This window comes from Neovison vison, chromosome 13, assembly GCF_020171115.1.
Source record: "Neovison vison isolate M4711 chromosome 13, ASM_NN_V1, whole genome shotgun sequence".
NCBI lineage: Eukaryota > Metazoa > Chordata > Mammalia > Carnivora > Mustelidae > Neogale > Neogale vison.
The window spans coordinates 37,101,090-37,126,819 of NC_058103.1; the positions used below are offsets into that span (position 1 = coordinate 37,101,090).

At 38.7% G+C, this 25,730-nt stretch overlaps 1 protein-coding gene across 4 annotated transcripts in view; it reads left to right on the forward strand.

The window, feature by feature from the left end:
• Nucleotides 1–25,427, forward strand: part of WDR89 (WD repeat domain 89) — a 35,679-nt gene extending 10,252 nt beyond the window's left edge. The window contains exons 1-3 of one of the 4 annotated variants that reach the window (XM_044230718.1): nucleotides 642–681; nucleotides 3,092–3,211; nucleotides 23,590–25,427. In XM_044230718.1, the coding sequence (XP_044086653.1) occupies nucleotides 23,621–24,784 (1,164 nt within the window). In that variant the 5' untranslated portion in view covers nucleotides 642–681; nucleotides 3,092–3,211; nucleotides 23,590–23,620 and the 3' untranslated portion in view covers nucleotides 24,785–25,427. Of the gene's footprint in view, nucleotides 1–608; nucleotides 732–3,091; nucleotides 3,212–23,589 lie in introns of those variants that run through there. The other 3 variants (XM_044230715.1, XM_044230716.1, XM_044230717.1) reach the window with 3 other exon arrangements.
• The last annotated feature ends 303 nt before the right edge of the window (nucleotides 25,428–25,730 follow it).

The following is a 25,730-nucleotide window of genomic DNA, read 5'->3' on the forward strand; positions in this document are numbered from 1 at the left end:
ATTTTTGACTTGCTGTTTTATATCATTCTGTATAATTTCCCTTCAGTAGGTTTATCCACTTTCCTAGTTTTTAACTACTGCCTGCTACCTATAATCTGATGAGCCAATTGTATACGTTCCCCCTGAGCTGTAGACTAATGTATCCAAATATCTGCTGTATATCCAGCTTCTGGATATATGCCAGCTTCTGGCATCCCCACATGTCCTTCAGGCTTGAGATGGATAAAACAGTGGAAAGATTTTAATATAAAATGGAACCAAAGGATATGAAGTGGAGAACCTCATACATGTGCCCTCAGAAAAATGAAACTTAAAGACTGGGACTGATTTCTCATAAATGCTTGATTTATAGAGGATTGAACTTTATCTTCTGACTGACAAGCATCCACCAAGAATCTCTCTCATCTTCATGCTTGCTGCTTGGCTCCTAGCTGGACTTTCTCCTTTTGTGCTCCTTGCCCATAAAAGCAAACCAAGCTGAACCTTCAGCAGACTCTCCTATAGCTCGCTGCAGTTGGCCTATCCCAAGCTGCAATTCATCAACTATTGCTCAATAAACTTGATTTTTGGTAACTCGAGGTTGTCTTGGTTTATCTCTTTTCTCTTAGATAGACATTACATGGTATCAAAAGTGGGATCTGAAGGAGGTGACCACCAAGGAATACCAACGTCCAGAAATAAGTGAGTTTCCTGCACTTGAGCCCTTTGCACTCTTTGCTTCTGCAATTAAGGTAATTTTTCAGTTTGGCAAATTTCCTCTTAGGTCTTGAGTTCCCTCCTTTGGTGGAGCTCTCTGACTTTATTTGGGATCTGGATAAGGACAGATTGTCCTTCTGGTATGTACTGTTATTTCCGATAATGGGATCCCGGTCATCAGAATTTTCTAAGGGTGGCCCTCCCCCTTCAGGAACACTGGCTGGTTTTATGTTAAAAAAAATTACAGTCCTGGGACTCCTGGTTGGTTCAGTTGGTTGAGCACCTGCCTTGGGCTTAGGTCATGATCTCAGGGTCCTGGGACTGGGCCCTGCATCAGGCTTCCCCCTTGGCAGGGAGTCTGCTTCTCCCTCTGCACGCCCCATGCATGTTCTCTCTCTCTCAGATAAATAAAATCTTTTAAAATTACAGTCCTTCCTCACACACGTTTGACTAAGTAAACCAGTCTTACTAAGGATAACCTAGAAGTCCAGTGACGATTATGTGGAAACTTTGATTTCCCCATACTTATTTTTCTCTAAGTTAGAAGACCGTGGCTGTACTATTGAACAATCCAAATGGGATAGGTATTTTAACTGGTGTCTGGAAGCTTCTAAATGTGTTTAGGATTCTAAAATTGCCTCTTTACAAAATACTGTTTTTAAATTGACTGAAGAAAATAAATAACTAACATACAAAAAACACCAGGGACCTCTTCCTTGGGATAACCAAGGTCTTCCCTAACCCTACTACTCCACCTCCCTATATTCCCCTTTACCTCTCTTAACATTTCACCTCTCTCTGAACTTCTTTCTTTCCTATTATTGAAACCCCATCCACTGATCCCATTAAAACCTTCCCTTTCAAAATTAAACCGGAGGATCCTTCTAAACTACCCCAGATTTCCTACATCCCATTCACAAAGGCCAAAGTTAGGACTATAGTTTAGAATTTTCTCAAGGTAAATGGGAATCTCCATGCATTTGCAGAGGAATTCAGTATTGTAACTCTAACTTAACAACCTTGTCTTCCATCCCTTTTTTTTTTTTTTAAAGATTTTATTTATTTGACAGAGAGAAATCACAAGTAGATGGAGAGGCAGGCAGAGAGAGAGAGAGAGAGGGAAGCAGGCTCCCTGCTGAGCAGAGAGCCCGATGCGGGACTCGATCCCAGGACCCTGAGATCATGACCTGAGCCGAAGGCAACGGCTTAACCCCCTGAGCCACCGAGGCGCCCTGCTCTTCCATCTCTTATCAGTTAGCCTACCTGCTTATCAGAGAAGGTCATGCTCAACAATAGATCTGCTGTTTGGGGGGGCCTCTGGGTGGCTCAGTGGGTTAAGCCTCTGCCTTCGGCTCAAGTCATGATCTCAGGGTCCTGGGATCAAACGCCACAAGAGAGTGGGGATCCCCCTCTCTCTCTGCCTACCTGTGATCCCTCTCTCTCTGTCAAATAAATAAATAAAATCTTAAATAGCAACAACAAACAAACAAACAAACTGCAGTTTGGGGAAATCTCAAGTTCTAGGCTGGGGGGGTGCTTTTTTTTTTTAAGATTTTAAAAATGTACTTCTTTGGCAGAGAACACAAACAGGGGGAGTGGCAGGCAGACAGAGAGGGGGAAAAGCAGACTCCCCACTGAACAGGGAGCCCAAGGCAGGCCTCGATCCCACAACTCCGGGATCATGACCTGAGCCAGAGGCATATGCTTAACCTACTGAGCCACCCAGGTCCTCCAACAATTTATAAGATTTAAATTAAACCAATCACTGTCCTTTTATATGATCAAGTTTGTGGTATGGTCAAAGGCTACATGAAGCCATCCCTAGGGACTTCCTTAAACCTTAAACCAGAACAAAATTCAAGCATACATTCAAAAGCCTACTAAATCTGTCTATGACTAATAAAACAGACTCCAAGTCATTTTTAAAAAATTCTGGACTTTCCATAGATGCTGAATCCACTCGGGTGGCTTTTATTTATTTTTTTAAAAGATTTATTTATTTATTATAGGAGGGGGAGAGAGAATGCCTACCCACATGCAAGAAGGAGGAGGGAGAGGGAGAGGGAGAGACAGAATCTTAAGCAGACATAGCTTGGAGCAGGAGCCTGACCTGGGGCTTGATCTCATGACCCTGAAATCATGACTTGAGCAGAATCCAAATTGGCTGCTTCACTGAGCCACCCGCCACTGAGGCCCCTGCCGCTCAGGCAGCTTATAATTCCATGTTCGAATGGCCTAAACAGAGACTTACCCCTGTTGGTCAAAAGAACCCATATAAAATGGGAGACAGTGTGCACCCCTGACTTTGTCAGTTTGGATAATCTGTTAGCCTGCACCATAGAAACATGACGCCAGAAAAAAGATAACTAAGATTTTGAATATTTACCTTTAACAGATGGAAACTCCAAATCCATCTTACTGGACTATATCATGATTGCAAAACTCCTGGCTATTAGAAATGGATTGCTAGGAATTGATGTAGGAGCTACACTATCAGTGCTCAACCGCCCTACAGGTAAAGAGTCTCTTCATCTGAGTAATACATATGTTCATCTAAGTAATACACAAGTAATACATATGTGGGGTGGGTGTGGGTCTTCAAAAAACCACAACATATGCCCATTTCTCAGCCCATATATTTTTGTCAGACCTTTGCAAGTGAGCTACTCATTTGTCCTCAATGATTTAGTTCCCATATATTTCTTAGAACAAAATTTCCTGGAGAAATCTAATGTTGCCATTTTTTCTGTCAAAAAAGGAAATGACCTTTTAAAAATTTTTTTTATTTTTTTATTTTTTAAATTTTTTTATTTTTATATATGTTTTAATTTTTATATATTTTTATATTTATTTTTAATTTTATTTTATTTTATTAACATATAATTTATTTAGTTCCCATATATTTCTTCAAATAAAATTTCCTGGAGAAATCTAATGTTGCCTTTTTTTTCGTCAAAAGGGAAATAACCCTTTTTAAAAAATATTATTTTATTTTATTAACATATAATATATTTGCCCCAGGGGTACAGGTCTGTGAATCATCAGGCTTATACATTTGACAGCACTCACCATAGCACATACCCTCCCCAATGTCCATAACCCAGCCACCCTATCCCTGCCCCCCCCACCTCCCAGCAACCCTCAGTTTATTTATAACCCTTTTTTTTTTTTAAAGAGGATTTTTAAATTTTATTTTGTTTATTTATTTGACAGCACAAATAGGGGGAGCAGTAGGCAGAGGGAAAGGGAGAAGCAGGCTCCCCACTGAGTGGGAAGCCCAAAGCAGGGCTTGATCCCAGGACCCTGGGATCATGACCTGAGCCAAAAGCAGATGCTTAACTGACTGAGCCTCCCAGGGGTCCCAAAAAGGGAACTAACCCTTGAGTTTGAATCCAACACTTAGGAAAATTCAATCCCCTTTGTCTTTACTTGTACTCTATAAACCAAGGATGTCTAAACTTTGGATTCATTTCCACTATTAAACCTAGTAACCTCAACTCCGGGCAAGATCCTCAACAGATGTAGACAGAATTCATAGTGGCCCTCCCATTAAGATCTAGACTGACCCCTCAAAAAACTCCCCCAAGGGGGAAAAAAAAAACAACAAAACAAAAAACAGCACCCTATAAATAAACGCTACAGGACATAAGACTTATAGAGGACTATAAGGCTCAAGGACTCATTATCTCTTGCACTAGTCCTTCTAATACCCTATTTTGTCCATAAAAAATCTAATGACTGAGAATAAATTTGTCTAAGATCTAGAGTAATAAATAACAACTTAATTTCTTGCTATTATCTAGTCATCCTTAATCCCCACATGCTATTGGTTTCTGTGCCAACTGAAAGCAATTATTTTACTCTGGCTGACTAATAGAGTGGATTTTCTTAATATCCTTTGTATCTTTTTGCCTTTACCTGGGAAGGACAATAATATACCCAAACAGTTGTACCTCAGGGCTTTACTGAGAGGCTTCTTACAAGTTTTAAAGGCTGACCTAAATGACATAAAATTGTCTGGAGGCTCTGTTACTGCAATATGTGGCTGATTTGCTTCTTTGCTTGCCCTTCCAAGGCTTCTCACAAAAAGAGTGTTTACCTGTTAAAATCTTAGCTGTTAAGGGGCATAGGGTCTCCAAAGAAAAACTGCTATTTATCCAAACCAAAGTTCAATATTTAGGACATGCATTCATTCATTCATTTATATTTTTTTATTTATTATAATTTTATTTATTTATTTGAGAGATAGCAAGAGAGAGCACAAGCAGGGAGTAGTAGTAGAGGGAGAGGCAGGCTTTCTGCGAGCAAGGATCCCAGTGCAGGGCCTGATCCCAGGACCCTGGGATCATGACCTGAGCCAAAGGCAGACACTTAATGACTGAGCCACCCAGGCGCCCCTATTTAGGACATTTACTCTCAGCACAGGGACTACACCTAGATCCTGATAAGCTTCAAGGCATTTTGAACTTTCCAAACCCTAAAACCAAATGTTACTTAATGGGTTTTTTTTGGGCTGGCTGGTTATTGTACTTGGATCCCAAATTTCTCTTTCATGGTTCAGCCCCTGTATTCCACATATAGCATGTTGTTTGGGATAACCAAGATGGTTTGGTCTTCAAGACCCTGCAGGAAAGCTTAATAAATCGATTCATCTGCCCCGGGACACCCAAATTATCAGCTACCCTTTTCCTCTTTGTAGGGAAAGGAAGGGAATATCCTCAGAGTACTTGCCCAAAAGCATGGGGGCTATCACTGACCTCTAAGTTACTACAACCAAAAATTAGATCTAGCAGCCTGAAGGTGCCACCCCCCGATCCCCATACCTTACAGCTATACCTTTTACTGCTGCTTCAGTAAGACTACAGAAGAGCTTGTTCTGGAATCCTCTTTGATCATCTTGTATCCATCCTGTCAGGGCACTCACATTCACAAGTACTTTAAAATAATATGATACTTAACACCTTTCAGCCGGCTATCTAACCTTCTGTGAAATTCTCATATGAACTGTCCCTTATACACTTTTTTTTTTTTTTTTTAAGATTTTATGTATTTATTTATTTATTTAACAGACAGAGATCTCAAGTAGGCAGAGAGGCCGGCAGAGAGAGAAAGGAGGAAGCAGGCTCCCCGCTGAGCAGAGAGCCCAACTCGGGGCTCGATCATGGGGACCATGACCTGAGCTGAAGGCAGAGGCTTTAACCCACTGAGCCACCCAGGTGCCCCAAACTCATATCACTCTTCTTCAAAAAGCAGAAAAGTTAAATTTTAATTAACTCACATTTTTCTTTTCTGGTATATGTTTTTTGTTTTTGTTTTTGTTTTTAAGTTTTTTATTTATTTCAGTATCTCTCCAGTCCCTTTGGGACTTGAACTCGTGACCCTGAGATCAAGAGTCACATGCTCTTCTGACTGAGCCAGCCAGGTGCCCCTGGTACATGCTTTTTGTATTCTAAGAAATCTTCATCTAACTTAGGAGTCCTTGGTTCCCTATTTTTTTTCCCAGGAATTTTGTAATTCTTTGTTCTCAGATTTAGGTCTATGGTCAATCTTGAGTGAATTTCTTTTCTGACTTCTCCTCTGTCTGGTATTAATAAGCTACTTCAGGTTTCCTTTTGTTAGTGTTTGCATTATATATACTTTTCTATCCATTTACTTTTAACCTACTTTATATTTAAAATAGATTTCTTTTATTAATTTTTCATTATTATTTTTTAGTTTAAATTCAGTTAATTAATATATATTATTGGTTTTGGAGGTAGAGATCGGTGATTCATCAGTCTTGTATACCACCCAGTGCTCATTACATCTTGTGCCCTCCTTAATGTCCATCACCCAGTAACTCTGTCTCCCCATTCCCCTCGCCTCCAGCAACCCTCAGTTTGTTTGCTATGCTTGAGAGTCTTTTATGGTTTGTCTCCCTCTCTGATTTAATTTTGTTTTATTTTGTTTTCCTCTCTTCCCCTGTGGTCCTCTGTTTTGTTTCTTAAATTCAACATATGAGTGAGATCATATGATAATTGAATTTCTCTGATCGATTTATTTCATTTAATGTAATACCCTCTAGTTCCATCCATGTCATTGCAAATGGCAAGATTTCATTTTTCTGATGGCGAAGTAGTATTCCATTGTGTGTGTGTCTGTAGTATGTACACCACATCTTCTTTATCCATTTATCTGTTGATGGATATCAGGGCTCTTTTCCATAGTTTTGCTAAAATAGGTTTCCTTTAGACACATACAATTGGGTCTTGCTTCTCCTCTGCCCTCTACAAACCTGAGAATCTCTGCCTTTCAATCGAGATGTTCAGATCATTTATATTTAATGTAATTATTGATATGGTTGGATTTAAATCTACCATCTTGCTAGTTGTTTATAGATTTTCTATTTTCTTCAGTTCTTTGGTTTTTTTTGTTTTTGTTGTTCCTTTTTTCTTCTCTCTTACCTTCTTTTGGATTGTTTTTATTATTACATTTTATTATTACATTTGGATGTTTTTATTATTACATTGTTATTATTATTACATGTTTTTATTATTACATTACATCTCTGCTATTGGTTTTTTAATTTTACCACTTTTGTCCTTTAGTTGTTGCTCTAGGGTTTACAGTATACTTCTTTAACTTGTGTAAAGTCTACCTTAAAATAATATGACACCTAATTATGTTGTAAGAGCCTTGCTGGATATGTTTCCATTTCTTTCTTCCCATCCTCCTACTAGTGCTGTCAAATATTTGACTTTTAATAGCACTCTAATATGTTGTTACTATTTTTTGCTTTAGAAAATCAACTGTTTTTAAAGAAAATTTTAAAAGATTATTTATTTATTTGAGAGAGAGAGAGTACACAAATGTGTGGATGAGTGAGGGGAGGGACAGAGGGAAAGGGAGGGAGAATCTCAGGGAGACTCTGCTCTGAACATAGAGCCCAACTCCGGGCTCAGTTTCACAACCCTGAGGTCATCACCTGAGTGGAAATCAAGAGTCAGATACTTAACCAACTGAGCCACCCAAGCACCTCAAAATTTTTAATCTTTAAAATTCTTAAATTTACCCTCATGTTTACCATTTTTAGTTCTCTTTATTTTTTCATGTCAGTGTAGATTTGCAGTTTTCGAAGAACACGTTTGCTTAATTTTTAAAAGCGTCTATTCAGAATTAGAAAAAGAAGTAGTAAACATAGAGTACCAGCTCAAAATTTTGGATTATTCCACGTTGTTACTAACTGTTCCAAATTAAGACATCTGGTGACTGGGGAAGTTTGGTTTCTCTCTGTATTTGGTTAACCAGCTGGTTGTTCTGGAAAGGCAAACACAGTTGATTGTTCTTGTTGAAAGAAGCAGGGCATTCATAGATTTAATTCAAAGGGTGACTTTTGGGTGGAAGATTTCCTTGAGAAATTTGACATCTCAGGATGTTATTGAGGAAAGTGTCTTTGTTTTTAAAAAGATACTGGAATGTTATATCTGGAACCTGATACTTGAATGTTGTATCTCATACTGCATGAGAAAGTGTGTGTTTCATTCCCTCTACCCCACCCCCCTTTCCTTGGTAACAGATTCCTGCACTTTAAAATTGTGCTTTCCTAAGATTTTCAGTGTATGAGATGCCATATGTTGCTGCAACCAGTATCTTGAACATTCATGTGAATAAGAATAGCATATTCAGACTCACTGAGCAGGATTAATCTACAAAGACATTAATCTCAGTCATTAATGAATATGATATTTAAAATGACATTGAAGTTGTAGCAGATGTCAGTTTAGCATACCTTCCACTAAATATTCAGCACTTCTTCCTAGTTTAAAACAAATGGCTCTTTGGCAAGTTGTTTCAAAGCCCATTTTGTGTTAAACTATACACACAAATTTCTCTGAATTTCTGATATAAACGTTTTCTGAGAGATGTTCTGCTGACGTTAAGCCAATGCATACTTTTTACCCCAAGGTGGTGTTTTTTCTGAGACGTACTGATAATGAAGAGGAGTGACTGTTACTATGTCACTCTTCCCAGGTTTTCAAATAAACATTACTTGCCAGATTCCTAAATTTTACTTAAGCAGTTTTGCTTCGGATACACTGACCTGAGAGATGCTTGATAAACAATAAGCCTCTTTAATATCCAGCATAGAGAGTTTGTGGCTACCATTTGACTCGTCATGTTTGCCACTAGCACGTGACATAAGCTACTCCTTCCAGGTGCTCTACTAATATAGCCCCCACCCCCTTTTTAAAAAATAAGTGTAATTATAGAGGGCACAGCTTGCATGGAGCACTGGGTGTGGTGAAAAAATAATGAATACTGTTTTTCTGAAAATAAATAAATTGGAAAAAAAAATAAGTGTAGTATATTTCTTTTTACAGGTAACATAGGCTGCCCGTATTTTTAAAAATATATATATATGTACTTGGGACACCTGGCTGGCTGGCTTGGTAGAGTATGCAACTCTTGATCTTGGAGTCATGAGTTCAAGCCCCATACTGGATGTAGAAATTGCTAAATTAATAAATAAATGTGACATATACTTACAGAGGCAGTGTAATGTAGGCATTGATACTACGGTCTCTGCAACAAGAATGCTTGAATTCAGAAACCGGTTTTACTGTATATTAACTGTGCTTTTCTCATTAGGGTAGTGAACATAATCGTACTTATGGAGTTATTATGAGGTTATATCATCATTGTTAAAAATTTTAGCAGTGTAGAAAAGTACTGGGAAGGCAACACATCCCCTGTGTACGTGTGTGTGCATACAGACACTCCAGATATTTGGAATACATTTTATGAACATTATTCTAGAGACCTTTCTGTGCATATATACAGATAGAGTGAGCAGAAACTTGCACAGGAATAATTTTATCAAAGTGGGATGGTATAGTATACATTCTCTAAATAGTATTATATTTAGTTTAACTTGGATTTAATAAATAAATAGGTAATTGCTGAAATTCTGGTGTTTCTTTAGTATAAGGTATTAATTCCCTTTGAATTTAACCTGACTAAGACGTTGGGGTTTTATTTTGCAGTTTTTTAAACTACATCTTTCAGATGTCTTCACAACTGCTTGATACAGGCAGATGTAGGTTTTTCTGGTGAGCAGGTAGCCTTTCATGTGGTGGCTGGGGGACTCAGACTCCTTTCATTTTTTGGCTCAGCCATCCTGTAGGGCTTCGAAGTCCTCTGCATCCAGCCAGCAGTTGAGTGAAGAGAAGGTAAAAACATACCCACCACCTCTTGATCACCTGACCCATACATGACATGATTCACTTCTACTTGCAAAAACTACTTACTGAGACTGAGGCATCAGTCTTGATAGGGGAACCTGGTCTCTGTTTTTTTCTTCTGAGATCCCATGATATTTTCTGTCCCAAATCCCAATTTTATCTCACTCCTATGGGCTGCTTCTCATTTCCCAAATTAGCATGGAGACCTTAGAAATATAGTAAGCCCTAGCAGCCCTCTTTGCTGAGCTCCTGCATTAGTAAGTAAGGGTGTTTACTTCTGAGTTTTTCTGAGGTCACCCACCTTCCTCCTCAGTTGGCTTCTTTCCCAATTTGGGAGCATTAGTAGATTTTATTTTTTTATATTTTCATCATGAAAATAGAGAGGTGATGGGGCAGAGCTTGGTGGTAGCATTCATGATTAGCCTGTGGGAGTCATCTCAGGTCTAGAGTTGAGATGACATAAGAGCATTTCCACATAGGAACATTCCTAGTATGTATGTACCTGAAATCCTTTCCTACCTAGAACCTCTAAATATCCAAGATATGTATTGAGGGCATTTTTTTAAAATGCTTTTTTGAGTAATATTAGGTTTGTAGAAAAGTTGCAAAGATACTACAGTTTCTGTATACCCTTCATCCAACTTCCCTAATGTTAATGTAACAGTGATACATTTACCAAGACTAAGAAATTAACCCTGGTATAATACTGTTAACTGAACTATAAAGTTTATTTGGATTTCACCAGCTTTTCCACTAACATCCTTTCTCTGGTCAGTCCAGTCACGGATACCACATTGCATTCAGTCATCAAACCTCCTTCCTTCCTCCAACTTGTGATAATCTCTCAGACTTTGCTTATTTTTCATGACCTTAGAACTTCTGACAAGTATTAACCAGGTATTTGTAGGATGTTCCTGAATGGGTTTGTCTGGTATTTTCTCTTGATTACACTGGGGTGATAGACTTGGGGAGAAGAATACCACAGAAGTGAAGTGTTCTTCCCGTGTCACACCAGGGGGCAGGTGACATCAACACGACTTACTGACTTATTGTTGATGATGTTAAACTCCACCAGTTGGTTAAGGCAACGTCTTCCAGGTTCCTCTACTTGAAATTATTATCTTTTACTCTTTCCATATTCTGCTCTTTGAAGCAGGTTAATTAAGTCCAGTCTGTACTGGAGGGGAGAAGAATTAAGCTCTACCTGCTAGGAAGTATAGCTACTTAAATTACTTGAAATTCTTCCCTCATTTATTTAATTATATAGTCATTTATTTTTATCAGTATGGATTCGTGGGTATTTATTTTATTCTTTGGCTCTTGTATCTTATTATTATTTTTTTTAAACATTACTTTACTTTCTGGCACTATCTGGTGCTCTTGGCTTATCTGTATTTTCCCTGCCCCAGACCTAGAATCAGCCATTTGTTCAAAGAGCTCCAAGGGTATTTTATTTTATTTTTAAGATTTTTAAATTTATTTATTTGACAGAGAGAGATCACAAGTAGACGGATAGGCAGGCAGAGAGAGAGAGGGAAGCAAGCTCCCCGCTGAGCAGAGAGCCCAGTGTGGGACTCGATCCCAGGACCCTGAGATCATGACCTGAGCCGAAGGCAGCGGCTTGACCCACTGAGCCATCCAGGCGCCCTCCAAGGTTATTTTAAATAGGTTAGAGCTCAAGTTTTTCTAATTAGTACCTAACTAAAAGATAAGAATCTTGGAGAAGTTCACTGAAGTTTATACAGTAGTGAAGCTCTGTTGTCTTTTAAAACATGTGGAAGTTTATTTGCTCTTTAGAAATGTATTTTTCATTATAAAATGAAAAAATCTTAAAAAGCAATTTGATGTAAAGTTTATTCAGAATTGAGAATTATGTTTGATACTTGTGTTCATGAAATTTTATGTATTGATTCTTTTTTTAAAAAGTTTTAATACAAGAGTAATTGAGACTGCTTATACCTGTTTTAAGAGCTATAAGAATTGTAAATTTTTAAATGTGAATGTAAAATGAAATTAAATGAATGTAAATCACATGAAAATTAATTAGAAGAAAGGAAATACCATTTGTTGCTTATTTTCTTACTGTCAAATTGTGCCCTCTGCATACTTCTCCTCTGTGTTCCTGGATCTTATGATTACCCCTGTCCTTGTGCTTATCACCCTATATTATAATTCTTTACTGTTCTGTCTCCTAACTTCTTGAAGACAGCAAATTTGTTTTCATCTGAATCTCTAGCATTTACCATCATACTTGGCCATAATAGGCACTGAATATTGAATATCCATTTTTTTTACAGATTTTATTTATTTATTTGACAGAGAGAGAGATCACAAGTAGGCAGAGAGGCAGGCAGAGAGAGAGGGGTAGCAGGCTCCCTGCTGAGCAGAGAGCCCGATGCGGGGCTTGATCCCAGGACCCTGAGATCATGTCCCGAGCCGAAGGCAGAGGCTTAACCCATTGAGCCACCCAGGCACCCCTGATTATCCATTTTTATCTCTAATTTATTTATTTTCCTTTCTTTAAAGATTTTATTTTATTTATTTGACAGACAGAGATCACAAGCAGGCAGAGAGGCAGGCAGAGGGAGAGGGGGAAGCAGGTTCCCCGCTGAGCAGAGAGCCTGATATGGGGCTCTATCCCAGGACCCTGAGATCATGACCCAAGCTGAAGGCAAAGGCTTAACCCGCTGAGCCACCCAAGCGCCCCACTACTTTATTTTTTTAATAATTAATTTATTTTTCTCTACACCGAGTGTGGGGCTTGAATCCATGACCCTGAGATCAAGAGCCTCATGCTCTTCAGTGGAGCCAGCCAGGCTCCCCTTTATCCCTGCTTTATAGATGGGGAAACAGACTTAGAGAGTTTAGGTAATTCGTACAGTGATGACTTTGCTAGTTTGTGGTAGAATAACAACTTGAAATTAGGACGTTTGATTCTTAAACCTATTGTTTTTTCTATTGTACCACACTGACAATTTTTTGATAAGCTGAAATACTTCACTGCATTCTTTTCTTTTTTAACAATTTATTTACTTATTTGAAAGAAAGAGAGAATGGGAAGAGGGGCAGAGGGAGAGGGAAAGAATCTTAAGCAGACTCCTGGATGAGCATAGAGCATGATGCAGGGCTTGTTCTCATGCCTGAGCCAAAGTCAAGAGTCAGACACTTAACTGACTATACCCAGGTGTCCCAATGCATTATTTTCAAATTGACAATCTCTGAAAGTATTCAGAAGAAACTGGTAACATTTGTTGCTTCCTGGGAGAAGAAAGGGGCTTGAGGACCCTTTTGGAACCTTTTGAATTTTGAACTGTACGACTATTTAGGATATTTAAAAATGCATTTTTTTCTAAAGGTTTTATTTATTTATTCGACAGAAATCACAAGTAGGCAGAGAAGCAGGCAGAGAGAGAGGAAGGGAAGCAGGCTCCCTGCTGAGCAGAGAACCTGATGCGGGGCTCGATCCCAGGACCCTAGGATCGTGACCTGAGCTGAAGGCAGAGGTTTTAACCCACTGAGCCACCCAGGCACCCCTAAAAAATGCATTTTTAAAAATACACAGGAGCACGTGGGTGGCTCAGTCAGTTAAGCGTCTGACTCTTGATTTCAGATCAGGTCTTGATCAGGGTTGTGAGTTCAAGCCCCACATTGGACTCCTCGCTGGGCGTGTAGCCCACTTTAAGAAGGAAAGGAAGGGAAAGGAGAGGAAGGGAAGGAAAAGGGAAGGAAGGGGGGCAGGAGGAAGGGAGGAAAAGGAAAAAGGAAAGGAAGAAAGAAAGAAAGAAACAAACAAACCCAGAAACTCACCAGATAGAGTTTAAGTTGTTTTGTTGGTTTTTTGTTTTTTTTTAAGATTTTATTTATTTATTTCACAGACAGAGATCACAAGTAGGCAGAGAGAGAGGAAGAGAAGCGGGCTCCCCACTGAGCAGAGAGCCCGATGGAGGGCTCAATCCCAGGACGGTGGGATCATGACTTGAGCCAAAGGCAGAGGCTTTAACCCACTGAGCCACCTAATCGCCCCTAACTTAAAGTTTTAAAACATTGTATCGTTTCAGTGGTTTGTGTTTTTATCTTGTTGATTTCCTTTGTGTTTCTTATTTTTTCCCCTTTTATTTTTGAACAAAAAATATAGAGGGTGGCGGGGGAGAGGATAGATAGATGTTCTAAAGGGAATGAAAGACCAAATCCCTCATTTCAGTATGAATAAAGTTTGACTTTTTAAAGTATGTTACCTAAATCTTTGCTTGTAGGAGACTCTTACATAAAGTGAATATTTGGTGAAAATCACAAAACTTTATTTGATTATCTTCAATTAGTTAGAGAGGCTCTGGCTGTATTAACAAAAACTCTGCTGCAAACTGACATAAATAGAAAATGTGGAATCTCATTAACATGGAATAAAAGTTCTTTCCATCAGTTGGATTGGGTCCACTTTAGAATTAGTGTTCTATATCTGAACGAATTGTAGTTAGGAGAATACATGCATGGGTTGGCAGGAATATAAGGTTTCTGGACCAGTTACTGGTTTAAAAGAATAGAATTACTGTGATTGGTTTAGGCTAATCAGGATCTGCTCCTGGAGCTAGGGTCAAGTCTTGAAACCATGCTGATGCCACATGGAGGAGGGGGATGAGTTGGAGGGGTTCCATCAAACTGTCCATGAGAGCTCCTTAACTGCTCTTCAAATAATATATATGATACATAACTGATTCCCCTCACCCTAATAATAACTTTTGAGCAGTGTAATTGTTTATGCTGGCCAATGCATGCATGGTGGTTTCTTTTACTATTCTCTACTCCATATAAATTCCATAATTAAAAAGTTTGAAAAGAGAGACAGAAAAAAATAAAGAATAAGTGATGTTTGCTTACAGTAACCTTTTTCTAGGCCAGTGGGTTTTTTTTCCCCCCCAGTCATCCTGCACTCTTTCTTTCTCCTCTGCTTATCTGTAGGGTTAACATGTAATTCACCCTCTCAAAGGCTAATAGGCATATTCCTTAATTATAGTTGACATTAATGCTTCAGGACTTACATAAAAGAGCAGAAGCGTAGTATTAGCGTGAACGCAGGTTCACACGTTTTGAAGAGACAACTTGGTTTTCAAACCACAGTACCCCCTTTTTCTCCCCTTAGTAACTGTGAGCTGTGAGAACATTGACCAGTTACTTAGTCCCTCTGAGCTTCAATTTCCGCCATAAAATGGGGATAATCCTATCTTATAGGGTTAAATGATTATGATAAAAAAGTGACTAGATATAAGTTGGTAGCCCATAGGCTAGCCTCTGTTGAACTCCAATTATGATTATTTTCTTCTCTGTGAGGCTCAGGTATCCTAGCCCAATTTGATAAATGTGGGTATAGCATTGTCGTCAATTATAGGTGTGGATTGTAAAGTCATTAACGTCCATTCCTGAATGCCTTTTCCCATGAAACCTTTTCCCACATTTGGGACATTTGCTGGACGTCTGCATTCCACAGTCATTATAGCTAATTACTTATAAGTGAGCAACATTAAGTTTCAGCTGTGGAGAATTAGGTTTTTCTGACTCAAGTCTGATAACTTTTGTCAAGAAAACTAGTCCTATACTCAACATATACTTCACATACAATTGTTACTTTTCAGTAGTAAAAATGTAGTGTATGATGCTGATGATGCTGGCTGGTCTTTCAGGCATATGAACATTCATAGCTGAAAGAAATACTTCTTTTTCTAAGGATACTGCCATTTCTGATTTCATGCAAAATAATATGCAGAAGATGTTTAGTATAGTGCCTTTTGTAATCAGTATTTTCTAAATGGGTATAAAATGTATGTTATTTCCCTTTTTGTTTCTTGTTCAGATGGGGGAAAAAAGCTATTTCTTCTGTTATGGAGATATTTAAGCTAGTCTGTCCTTCAGATTTCATATTTAAACTTAACCATCTCAGAAGCAGAGCAGTACCTAGTTGCACTAGGTATGTCTGGGATGTACTTTATTTACAGAAAGAACATTTTGCTGGGTATATTTTAATAGGAAATAAAATGAAATAGCATTTCAACTGATAAAAGAACTTAAATCTTACAAAAGCAAAAGCGACAAGGAATTCATACTTATGTTTAGGGATTTTGTTATTAAGTAAACAATTCCTTTTTTTTTTTTTTTTTAAAGATTTTATTTTATTTATTTGTCATAGAGAGAGAAGCGAGAGCAAGCATAGGCAGACAGAGTGGCAGGCAGAGGCAGAGGGAGAAGCAGGCTCCCCGCCAAGCAAGGAGCCCGATGTGGGACTCTATCCCAGGACTCTGGGATCATGACCTGAGCTGAAGGCAGCCGCTTAACCAACTGAGCCACCCAGGCGTCCCAAGTAAACAATTCCTAATTATGTAAGGACAGTTATTCAGGTAAGAGATTAGTCAGCACTTCCCACCTACTATATTCCAAGATGGCAGTTCATCAGGAATTGATATTCTCACCACATTAAACTTAATCCAAAATGTTTGTTTTGGGTTGCTTTTCTAAATATCTTCCACCCTCCGCATTATAGTCGGATGGGAGAATCCTGTATTCCAGTAAGAACCACAATAGCAACTCTGGGGTCCTGCTGTTGTCTGATCTATACTAAGTGGCTCAAGATGAGATATTAGTAATTCTTCTACCACTGTTCTCAGAACACCTAGGCCCATATTGAAGTTGGTTATAAAGGCTAATTATAATTATAATTATTGAATTATAACAAGCAGTCTTTTTTTTTTTCTTAAAGATTTTTTCATCCATTTGACAGAGAACACAAGTAGCAGAGAGGCAGGCAGAGAGAGGAAGGGAAGCAGGCTCTGCACTGAGCAGAGAGCCCGATGTGGGGCTCGATCCCAGGGTCCTGGGATCACGACCTGGGCCGAAGGCAGAGGCTTTAACCCGCTGAGCCACCCAGGCGCCCAACAAGCAGTCTTTTTTAAATGAAGAAAAATTCTTGGGGCCCCTGGGTGACTCAGTCGCTGGGCAGATGCCTTCGGCTCCTGTCGTGAACCTGGGTTCTTGGGATCAAGCCTCTGCTTGTGATCCCTCTCTTGTTGTGTCTCTGTCAAATAAATAAATAAAATCTTTAAAAAAAAAAAATTCTTTTTAGCCACACAAATTACCATAGCTTTAGACTTTCCTAAACTTCCATTATCTGAATTTCTCATCTCATCTCTGTGTCGGCAGAGTACAAACTGCAGTATCTCCCTCGTGTAGGACTCCAGAGACAGTGGTAGTAACTTCCCCCACTTTTGTACATTCCCTTCTCTTTGCTCTGCTCTTCCCTGTTGGCTTATTTTCATTTCTCTTCTCTTTTATATTCTTTAGTACTCTTTTGTGTCCCCCTCTTTTTGCACTCTCTTTCTTTGTGTATCTGTATGTTTGTATGCTGACATAAGAAGGGCTCAGTCCACAATCCTCAACTCTCTCTAGCCCGTTAAGATCTAGAATGCTAACTAAGCTTCCTTTTATGCATCTAACAGGAACAAATAGAGAAAAGATAGAAATTATGGTTAATCTTACTTGTTCTCATCATATGTTTTTGTTGGGTTGAATCATACGAAATTGTCAATATTGTTCTGATCAACAGAAATAGATTTAACTTAATACTTCCCCTAAGCATTCCCACAGCCCAAAGCCAGAAGTAGGATTTGGAAACTGATTGGTTGAGGGAGAATTAGATATCCCAGAGGTTCTAGCTTAGCCAGGCAGATCAGAGGGCTGTCATGGTGCTAATACCATTAATCAAAATGGAGAAAATTGTGAAATATATCTTGTTTTTGTTTTTAAAGGGAAGATTTGGTGGGGGAGGAGAGAAACATAAATGATCACTTTTATTTTGGGGTGTAGTGGGACACATCCAAAAAGAAATGGCCAGTAGATGGTTGGAAATACAGATCTGTAAATGGATGAGATCATTGGGATATAGACGGCATGTGAACGTGAATGAAGTCACCCTGTGAGAGTGTGCTGTGGGATGAAAAGAGCCTATGGCTTCTCTTCAGGACTGGAGGTGGATCACGCAAAGAAAACGCAGATAAAAGCTGTGCATAGAAGAAAAAATATTTATCATCTTGGAATGATTCATTAGCATGTAAAATTAAGAATTAGCTACATAGCCTAGGAAGGCTATATTTCAAGTATGACTCACTTGCATATTAATGTGTTAAAACATAAGCTAGAGATTTTCATGTTTCTCTGTAAGAGATCAAATTATTTCACTGTATCTGTGTACTCTCTAAGCTCTATAGCTTGAGAGCTTTGTGAGATGTACCTACCTTACCTCTAATACCCTTCTTCCTTTCTGTTTTTTCTGTCTCTCTCCCTTTCCTTCCTTCCATCCATCCATCCATCCATCCACCCACCCATCCATCCTTTAGTTCTTCTTTCTTGAGAAGCTCTATTGCATTTGAATAGTGTGTCAAGTGGACAACCACTGTGATTGTTACCATTCTCTACAATCTTTTTTTTTTTTAAAGATAGATTTATTTATTTACTTACTTATTTGACAGAGAGAGAGAGAGAGACAGCAAGAGAGGGAACACAAGTACGGGGAGTAGAAGAGGGAGAAGCAGACTCCCTGCTGAGCAAGGAGCTTGATCCCAGGACCCTGGGACAATGACAGCTGAAGGTAGACACTTAGCGACTGAGCCACCCCGGTGCCCCCATCTCCACAGTCTTGAAGTGTTAAGTTTGCTGTAGCATTCAATCTGGGGCCATCACCCCTAGAATCCTTTGAATTGAAGCCATTTAGGGTACTGTTCCAATATGAAATAGACTCTCCAGGCAATGTAGGGGAGGGAGGGAGTGCTGTACTACTATCCTGCTTGAGTGCATGGTCATAGTCCTACAAATTACTATTAGCTTAAAAGCTAATTTGTTTGATTGTTTAAAATTTCCATCAACCTGACCTTTCATATGCAAAAATCAAAATGAAGCAGTAGGAAAAATTATTTATTTTATAACCTCATATTAACTCTTGGAACATTTCAAGAATGGATAGTTTTTATCTGGAATTTTAAAAGGGTTTGTTTCTCCTTGGAGGGTATAGGAAATACACTCTTTTTTTTTTTTTTTTAAATAATATTTTTCTTTACAATATAAAATCTTTCTCTGTAGTTCCTTTTCATGCCCTAAAGTACTGTTCAAGAATCCCATTATTTTACTAATTTCCATGAGCAGAGCTCCCCCTGAAAACACATAACACATGCAATATCCTTTTAGGTTTATTCTGTTTCTCCTAGAACAAGAGCAAGAAAGTTGAATCAGGGCACCTGGGTGGCTCAGTGGGTTAAGCCGCTGCCTTAGGCTCAGGTCATGATCTCAGGGTCCTGGGATCGAGTCCCACGTCGGGCTCTCTGCTCAGCGGGGAGCCTGCTTCCCCCTCTCTCTCTGCCTGCCTCTCCTACTACTTGTGATTTCTCTCTGTCAAATAAATAAATAAAATCTTAAAAAAAAATAAAATAAAGTAAAATAAAAGAAAGTTGAATCAATTATTCATTTATTCAACAATTATTTATTGATACTAGATAAGTAAGAAAGAATAAGAACTTCAACAGCAAAATAGGGTTTTTCAAAAATACTGAGTGAAAAGAGCAAATGCAAAGAAGACATAAATGCAATGCCATGTTATAAATGCAGAGCAGTTGTGTCTGTAATGTTTCTTTAAATAAAAAACAAACAAGTATGGTAAAATGTTAACATCTGTTAAATCTGAGTATCTGACTGTCTATATTTGGGTGTCACACTTTTTTCTAAGCCTTGTATATTTGAAATATTTTATAATTAGGCATTTTTAATTTTTAAATTGATAAAACAAGCAATATGATAGGAAGTGACAGGGACTATTTTAGATCGGTTCACTAGGGAGGATCTTTCTAGGCAGGTGACACTGAGGTCTGAGTAACAATACCTAGATCCAAACTCACCCTGTCTCCAATATAGTGTTAGTGGTATTGGTAGTGGTAATACTGATAATTTTTTTAAAAGATTTTATTTATTTATTTGACAGATCACAAGTAGGCAGAGAGGCAGGCAGAGAGAGAGGAGGAAGCAGGCTCCCCCCTGAGCAGAAATCCCAGGACCCTGGGATCATGACTTGAGCTGAAGGCAGAGGCTTTAACCCACTGAGCCACCCAGGTGCCCCATACTGATAATTTTTATATAACATCTGTTGAATATGTATTTTATTTTCCAGGTGTTGTGCTGAACACATTATTTTAGTTGATTCTTCTAACAACTCTTGAATTGGTACTCATTTCTTCTTTTAAAGATGAAAAGACAGATATCATTAAAGCAACAACAAAAAAATCATTTCATCATAAGAATGAAAGAGTTAATTTGTGAGGTAGACTATTTATTTGGTAAAAGCAAAATAGGAAATTTGTGATAAAGTCACTAGGCATGCAAGTTTTTCTGGCCTTGAACTTGTTCTACCATTAAGGAACTTCTAAGTTCAAGCCCCACATAGGGTGTAGAGATTCCTTAAAAATTAAAAAAAAAAAAAATTTTTTTTTTAAGATTTTATTTACCCATCTAACAGACAGAGATCCCAGGTAGGCAGAGAGGCAGGCAGAGAGAGAGAGAGAGAAGAGGAAGCAGGCTCCCTGGCTGAACAGAGAGCCCGATGCGGGGCTCGATCCCAGGACCCCGAGATCATGACCTGAGCCGAAGGCAGGGGCTTTAACCCACTGAGCCACCCAGGTTCCCCTAAAAAAAAAAAATTTTTTTTTCTTTAAGATTTTATTTATTTGACAGAGAGGGAGAAAGCACAAGCAGGGGGAGCGGCGGGCAGAGGGAGAGGGAGAAGCAGGCTGCTGCTGAGCTGAGAGCCTAATGTGGGACTTGATCCCAGACCCTGGGATCATGACCTGAGTTGAAGGCAGATGCTTAATCCACTGAGCCACCCAGGAGCCCCCAAAATGAAATATTTTAAGAGAAAAAAAAGTGGAGGGCAAAATGGTGTGGTGGTGAAGAGTACAGTCCTTGAAGCCAGAATGCATAGGGTCACATTCCAGCTCCATCATTTATAAGTTACTACTGCCTGAAAATTACTTCTCCAGAATTTCATATTGGGAACCCCTATGTATTAGTTTCCTATTGTTGCTGTAACAGATTACTACAAACTTAGTGTCTTGAAAAAATACAAATTTATTATAATTCTGAGGGGTCAAAAGTCCAAAATAGGTCTCACTGGGTGAAAATCAAGGTGTTGGCAGGGCTGCATTTCCATCTAGAGAATCTAAATGGGGACGATTCTTTGCATTTTCCAGTTTCTACAGGCCACCCACTTAAAGACCTTCTTCCCCCAAACCAACAATATATTTTTCTGTGCCCTTCTTCCATAGTAACATCTCTCTCTGACTCGCATCATGTTCTGCCTCCTCATACTTTTAAGAACAATGGTTATTACACTGGACCCAGCCAGATAATCCGAATAATCTCCCTATTTTAAGATCAACTGAGAAGCACAACTCGACAAAAAACCCCAATAATCCAATTAAGGTGGGCAGAGGATCTGAGTAGGCATTTTTACGAAGACATACAGATGGCAAACAGATACAGGAAAAGGTATTCAGTATCACTCATCATCAGGGATGATCAAAACCACAATGAGTTATTACCTTAAATCTGCTAGAATGGCCAGAGTCAAAAAGACAAGGAATAACAAGTGTTGGTGAGGATATGGAGAAAAAGGAACCCTCATGCACAGCTTGTGAGAATGTAAATTGGTACAGCCACTGTAGGAAATGGTATGGAAGTTCCTTAAAAAATTAAAAATAGAAGTACAGTATGACCCAGTAATTCTATTACTGGGTATTTATTCAAAGAAAATATAAATACGTCATTCAAAAAGATACATGCACCCCTATGTTTGTTACGGCATTATTTACAATAGCCAAGATACAGAAGCAATTAAGTGTTCATGGATAAATAAATGGATAAAGAGGTCATGTACACACACACACACACACACACACACATACACACACACGAATATTACTCAGCCACAAAAAAAGAAAAATGAGATCTTGTCATTCATGACAATATGGATGGACCTAGAGGATATTATGCTAAGTGAAATAGGTCACACAAATACCATTTTATTTCCCTTAGATGTGGCACTTAAAAAATAAAAAGCTGATACAGACACATAAATATATACAGAACAAACTGATGGCTGCCAGAGGGGAGGGATGGGGGGGGACAAAATGGATGGAGGGGAGTGGGAAATACAGGCTTCCAGTTATGGAATGAATAAATGATAGAGGTAAAAAGTACAGCATAGTCAGTGATATTCTAATAGTATTGTATGGTGACAGATGGTAGCTACACTTGTGAAGAGAATAATATAACACAGACTTGTGGAATCACTGTGTTGTACACTGAAATTAATGTAACATGTATCGACTATACATCAATAATAAAAAATTTTTTTTAAAGATTTTATTTATTTATTTGACAGAGAGAAATCACAAGTAGATGGAGATGCAGGCAGAGAGAGAGAGAGGGAACAGGCTCCCTGCTGAGCAGAGAGCCCGATGCGGGACTCGATCCCAGGACCCCGAGATCATGACCCGAGCCGAAGGCAGCGGCCCAACCCACTGAGCCACCTTTTTTTTAAAGATTTTATTTATTTATTTGACAGACAGAGATCACAAATAGGCAGAGACACAGGCAGAGAGGAGGAAGCAGGCCCCCTGCCGAGCAGAGACCTCGATGTGGGGCTTGATCCCAGGACCCTGAGATGATGACCCGAGCCAAAGGCAGAGGATCAACCCACTGAGCCACCCAGGTGCCCCTAAAAAAAATTTTTTTTTTTTTAAAGATTTTTTATTTATTTATTTGTCAGAGACAGAGGGAGAGAGAGCGAGTGAGCACAGGCAGACAGAGAGGCAGGCAGAGTCAGAGGTAGAAGCAGGCTCCCTGCCGAGCAAGGACTCGATGTGGGACTCGATCCCAGGACCCTGGGATCATGACCTGAGCCGAAGGCAGCTGCTTAACCAACTGAGCCACCCAGGTGTCCCTAAAAAAATTTTTTTTTAAAGATCAAATGATAAGCTACCTCAATTCTTCTTTGCCATGTAACCTAACATTCGCAGGTTCCAAGGATTAAGGCATCCATATCTTGGGGGACCATTTCTCTGCACATCTGCACATTAAATTCTTTTGTTTTTTAATGTTAGGTTAGTCACCAGCATTAATTTTTGATGTAGTTTTCCAAGATTCATTGTTTACATATAACACCCAGTGCCCCATGCAGTACGTGCCCTAATACCTACCACTCGGCTCACCCTCCCGCCTATGTTTAAATTCTAAAAGTTGCCTCAGGCAGCTGGGGCCAGGAGAAGCCAGCATTCTGGCTAATGCTGAGAATTATGAGTTGGACCAAAAGTTGGGTGTAAGCTAAAAGGAACTACTGAGCAGTATATGTACATGTTTTAAAATTCTCTTACTGACATAAGGTATATGTGGTCGATTCAGTATTCCAGAGTGATTGAATTAGAGGGAAACAACTGAGTTCTAGTTATATCATGGCAGGGAAAGGTTAAAATATTAGAATAGACTTTATTTCTGTTCTTTTGTGCCAGTCCTCAGAGGAAAGTGTTCTTGACTCGATTATAATTTTGGAGAAGCTTTGCGTTTAATTTTAATTTTTGTATTTCTATTACAGATCTTTACTACATTTGGATGCTACTCCTGACATGGAGAAGATTGAGAAACAATTTGCTAATCTGAGCATTGTTAAACGTTCCTCGGAAACTAAAGAGCCTACTTATTTGCTTGGTATAGACACATCAAAAGCTGTACAAGCAGAAAAAGAAAACTTGGTTGCTGTTTTATGTTCTAATGGATCAATCAGAATATATGATAAAGAAAGGTTATATGTACTACGAGAATTTAGTGGATATCCTGGACTTCTGAATGGAGTCCGATTTGCAAGTTCTAGTGACAGTGTATATTCATCATGTAGCGATGGCACCGTTAAGTGTTGGGATGCTCGATTAGCCAGTGCACAACCTGTCCAGCTATTCAAGGGTTACCCTTCCAATATTTTTATTAGTTTTGATATCAACTGCAATGATCATGTCATTTGTGCTGGTACAGAAAAAGTTGACGATGATGCCTTGTTGGTATTTTGGGACGCAAGAATTAGTTCTCAGGATTTGTCTACTACTAAAGACCCACTTGGAGCATATTCAGAGACTCATAGTGATGATGTCACTCAAGTGTGCTTCCATCCCAACAATCCCAACATGTTAGTCTCCGGTTCAACTGATGGCCTGGTAAATGTATTCGATATTAGTGTGGATAATGAAGAAGATGCACTGATTACAACCTGCAACTCCATTTCATCAGTAAGCTGTATTGGTTGGTCTGGAAAGGATTATAAACAGATTTACTGCATGACACACGATGAAGGGTTTTCTTGGTGGGATCTTAATCATCTGAATACTGATGAACCAATTACATGTTTGAACATCCAAGATGTCAGAGAAGTGGTTAATCTGAAAGAAGGTATTTTGGACTATTTAATTGGTGGCCTATATCATGAAAAAATGGACAAATTGTTTGTTGTTGGAGGAACAAACACAGGAATTATTCACTTAATGAGCTGCACTACATCAGGATTGAGCCATGTGACCAGCCTTCACGGAGGGCATGCTGCTACAGTCCGTTCTTTCTCTTGGAATATGCAGGATGATTCTTTGCTAACCGGAGGAGAAGACGCACAGTTGTTACTTTGGAAACCCGGACCAATAGAGAAGACATTTACAAAGAAAGACAGCATGAAAATAGCATCCTCTGTGTCCCAGCGAGTACGAGTTCACAGTAATGATTCTTACAAGAGAAGGAAGAAGCAGTGATGTTCTGTTGGGAGTTTACTTGAGAGGTTTTATAGTTTCAAGTAGTTATTTTTGGGTACTACCTGTGATAGCTATGTTTAAAGCTCCTGTGTAAAAACAAGCCAGTTAGCAAACAGTCCTGGAGAAATGTTGAAAATGGTTTAATTCAGGTCTTCATGTATTCTAAAATTATTTTTTTTAAAGCTGCCAGTTGAGTATATAATCAGTGAGTTGAAAGTAAAATTACATTCCTCATTTTTAAAACCCATCTGTTGAGTTAGTAAATGTTGGGTTTAAAGAAATAGCTTTGATAAGGACTTTTTAGAAGTGGATGGCTGGTGTGACTTTAAAAAATCAAGTGGTTTGAGTTTTTTAAGTTTAGGGTTTTTTTTTACATTTTAAATCATCTTCATTATTTATAAAACCAAATCAGACTTTTCTGTAGGAACTCCCACTTGCTTAATACACATAAATTAAGTTGGAGTATTTAAATATAAATATTCCAATGATTCTAAGTAGAACTAAGGGTTTTTTTTTTTTAAATAAAATGATTTGCATCTATTTTAAAAAAAGATATTTAGTATATATTTGCATCTATCTGGATAGATATGGATAGATAGTTTTTTGTTTTGTTTTGTTTTGTTTTGTTTTTAGTAGGCTCCACTCTGAGTATGGAGCCCAGCGTAAGGCTTGAACTCACGACCCTGAGATCGTGTCCTGAGCTGAGATCAAGAGTCAGATGCTTAACTGACTGAGTCACCCTGGCACCCCTATTTGCATCTATATCTTTAAATAGTTAGATGGTAAACAGATATTTCACTGATGAAAAGGAAATTATCTTGCAGAACTCATTTTTGAGACTCAAAGGGAATATACAAAAAATGAAAGTATTTATATAGCAGAATGACTTTTTATTTCAAAATATTCTACTATCTTGTGATAAAATTTTCTTTCATAGTGTTTCATC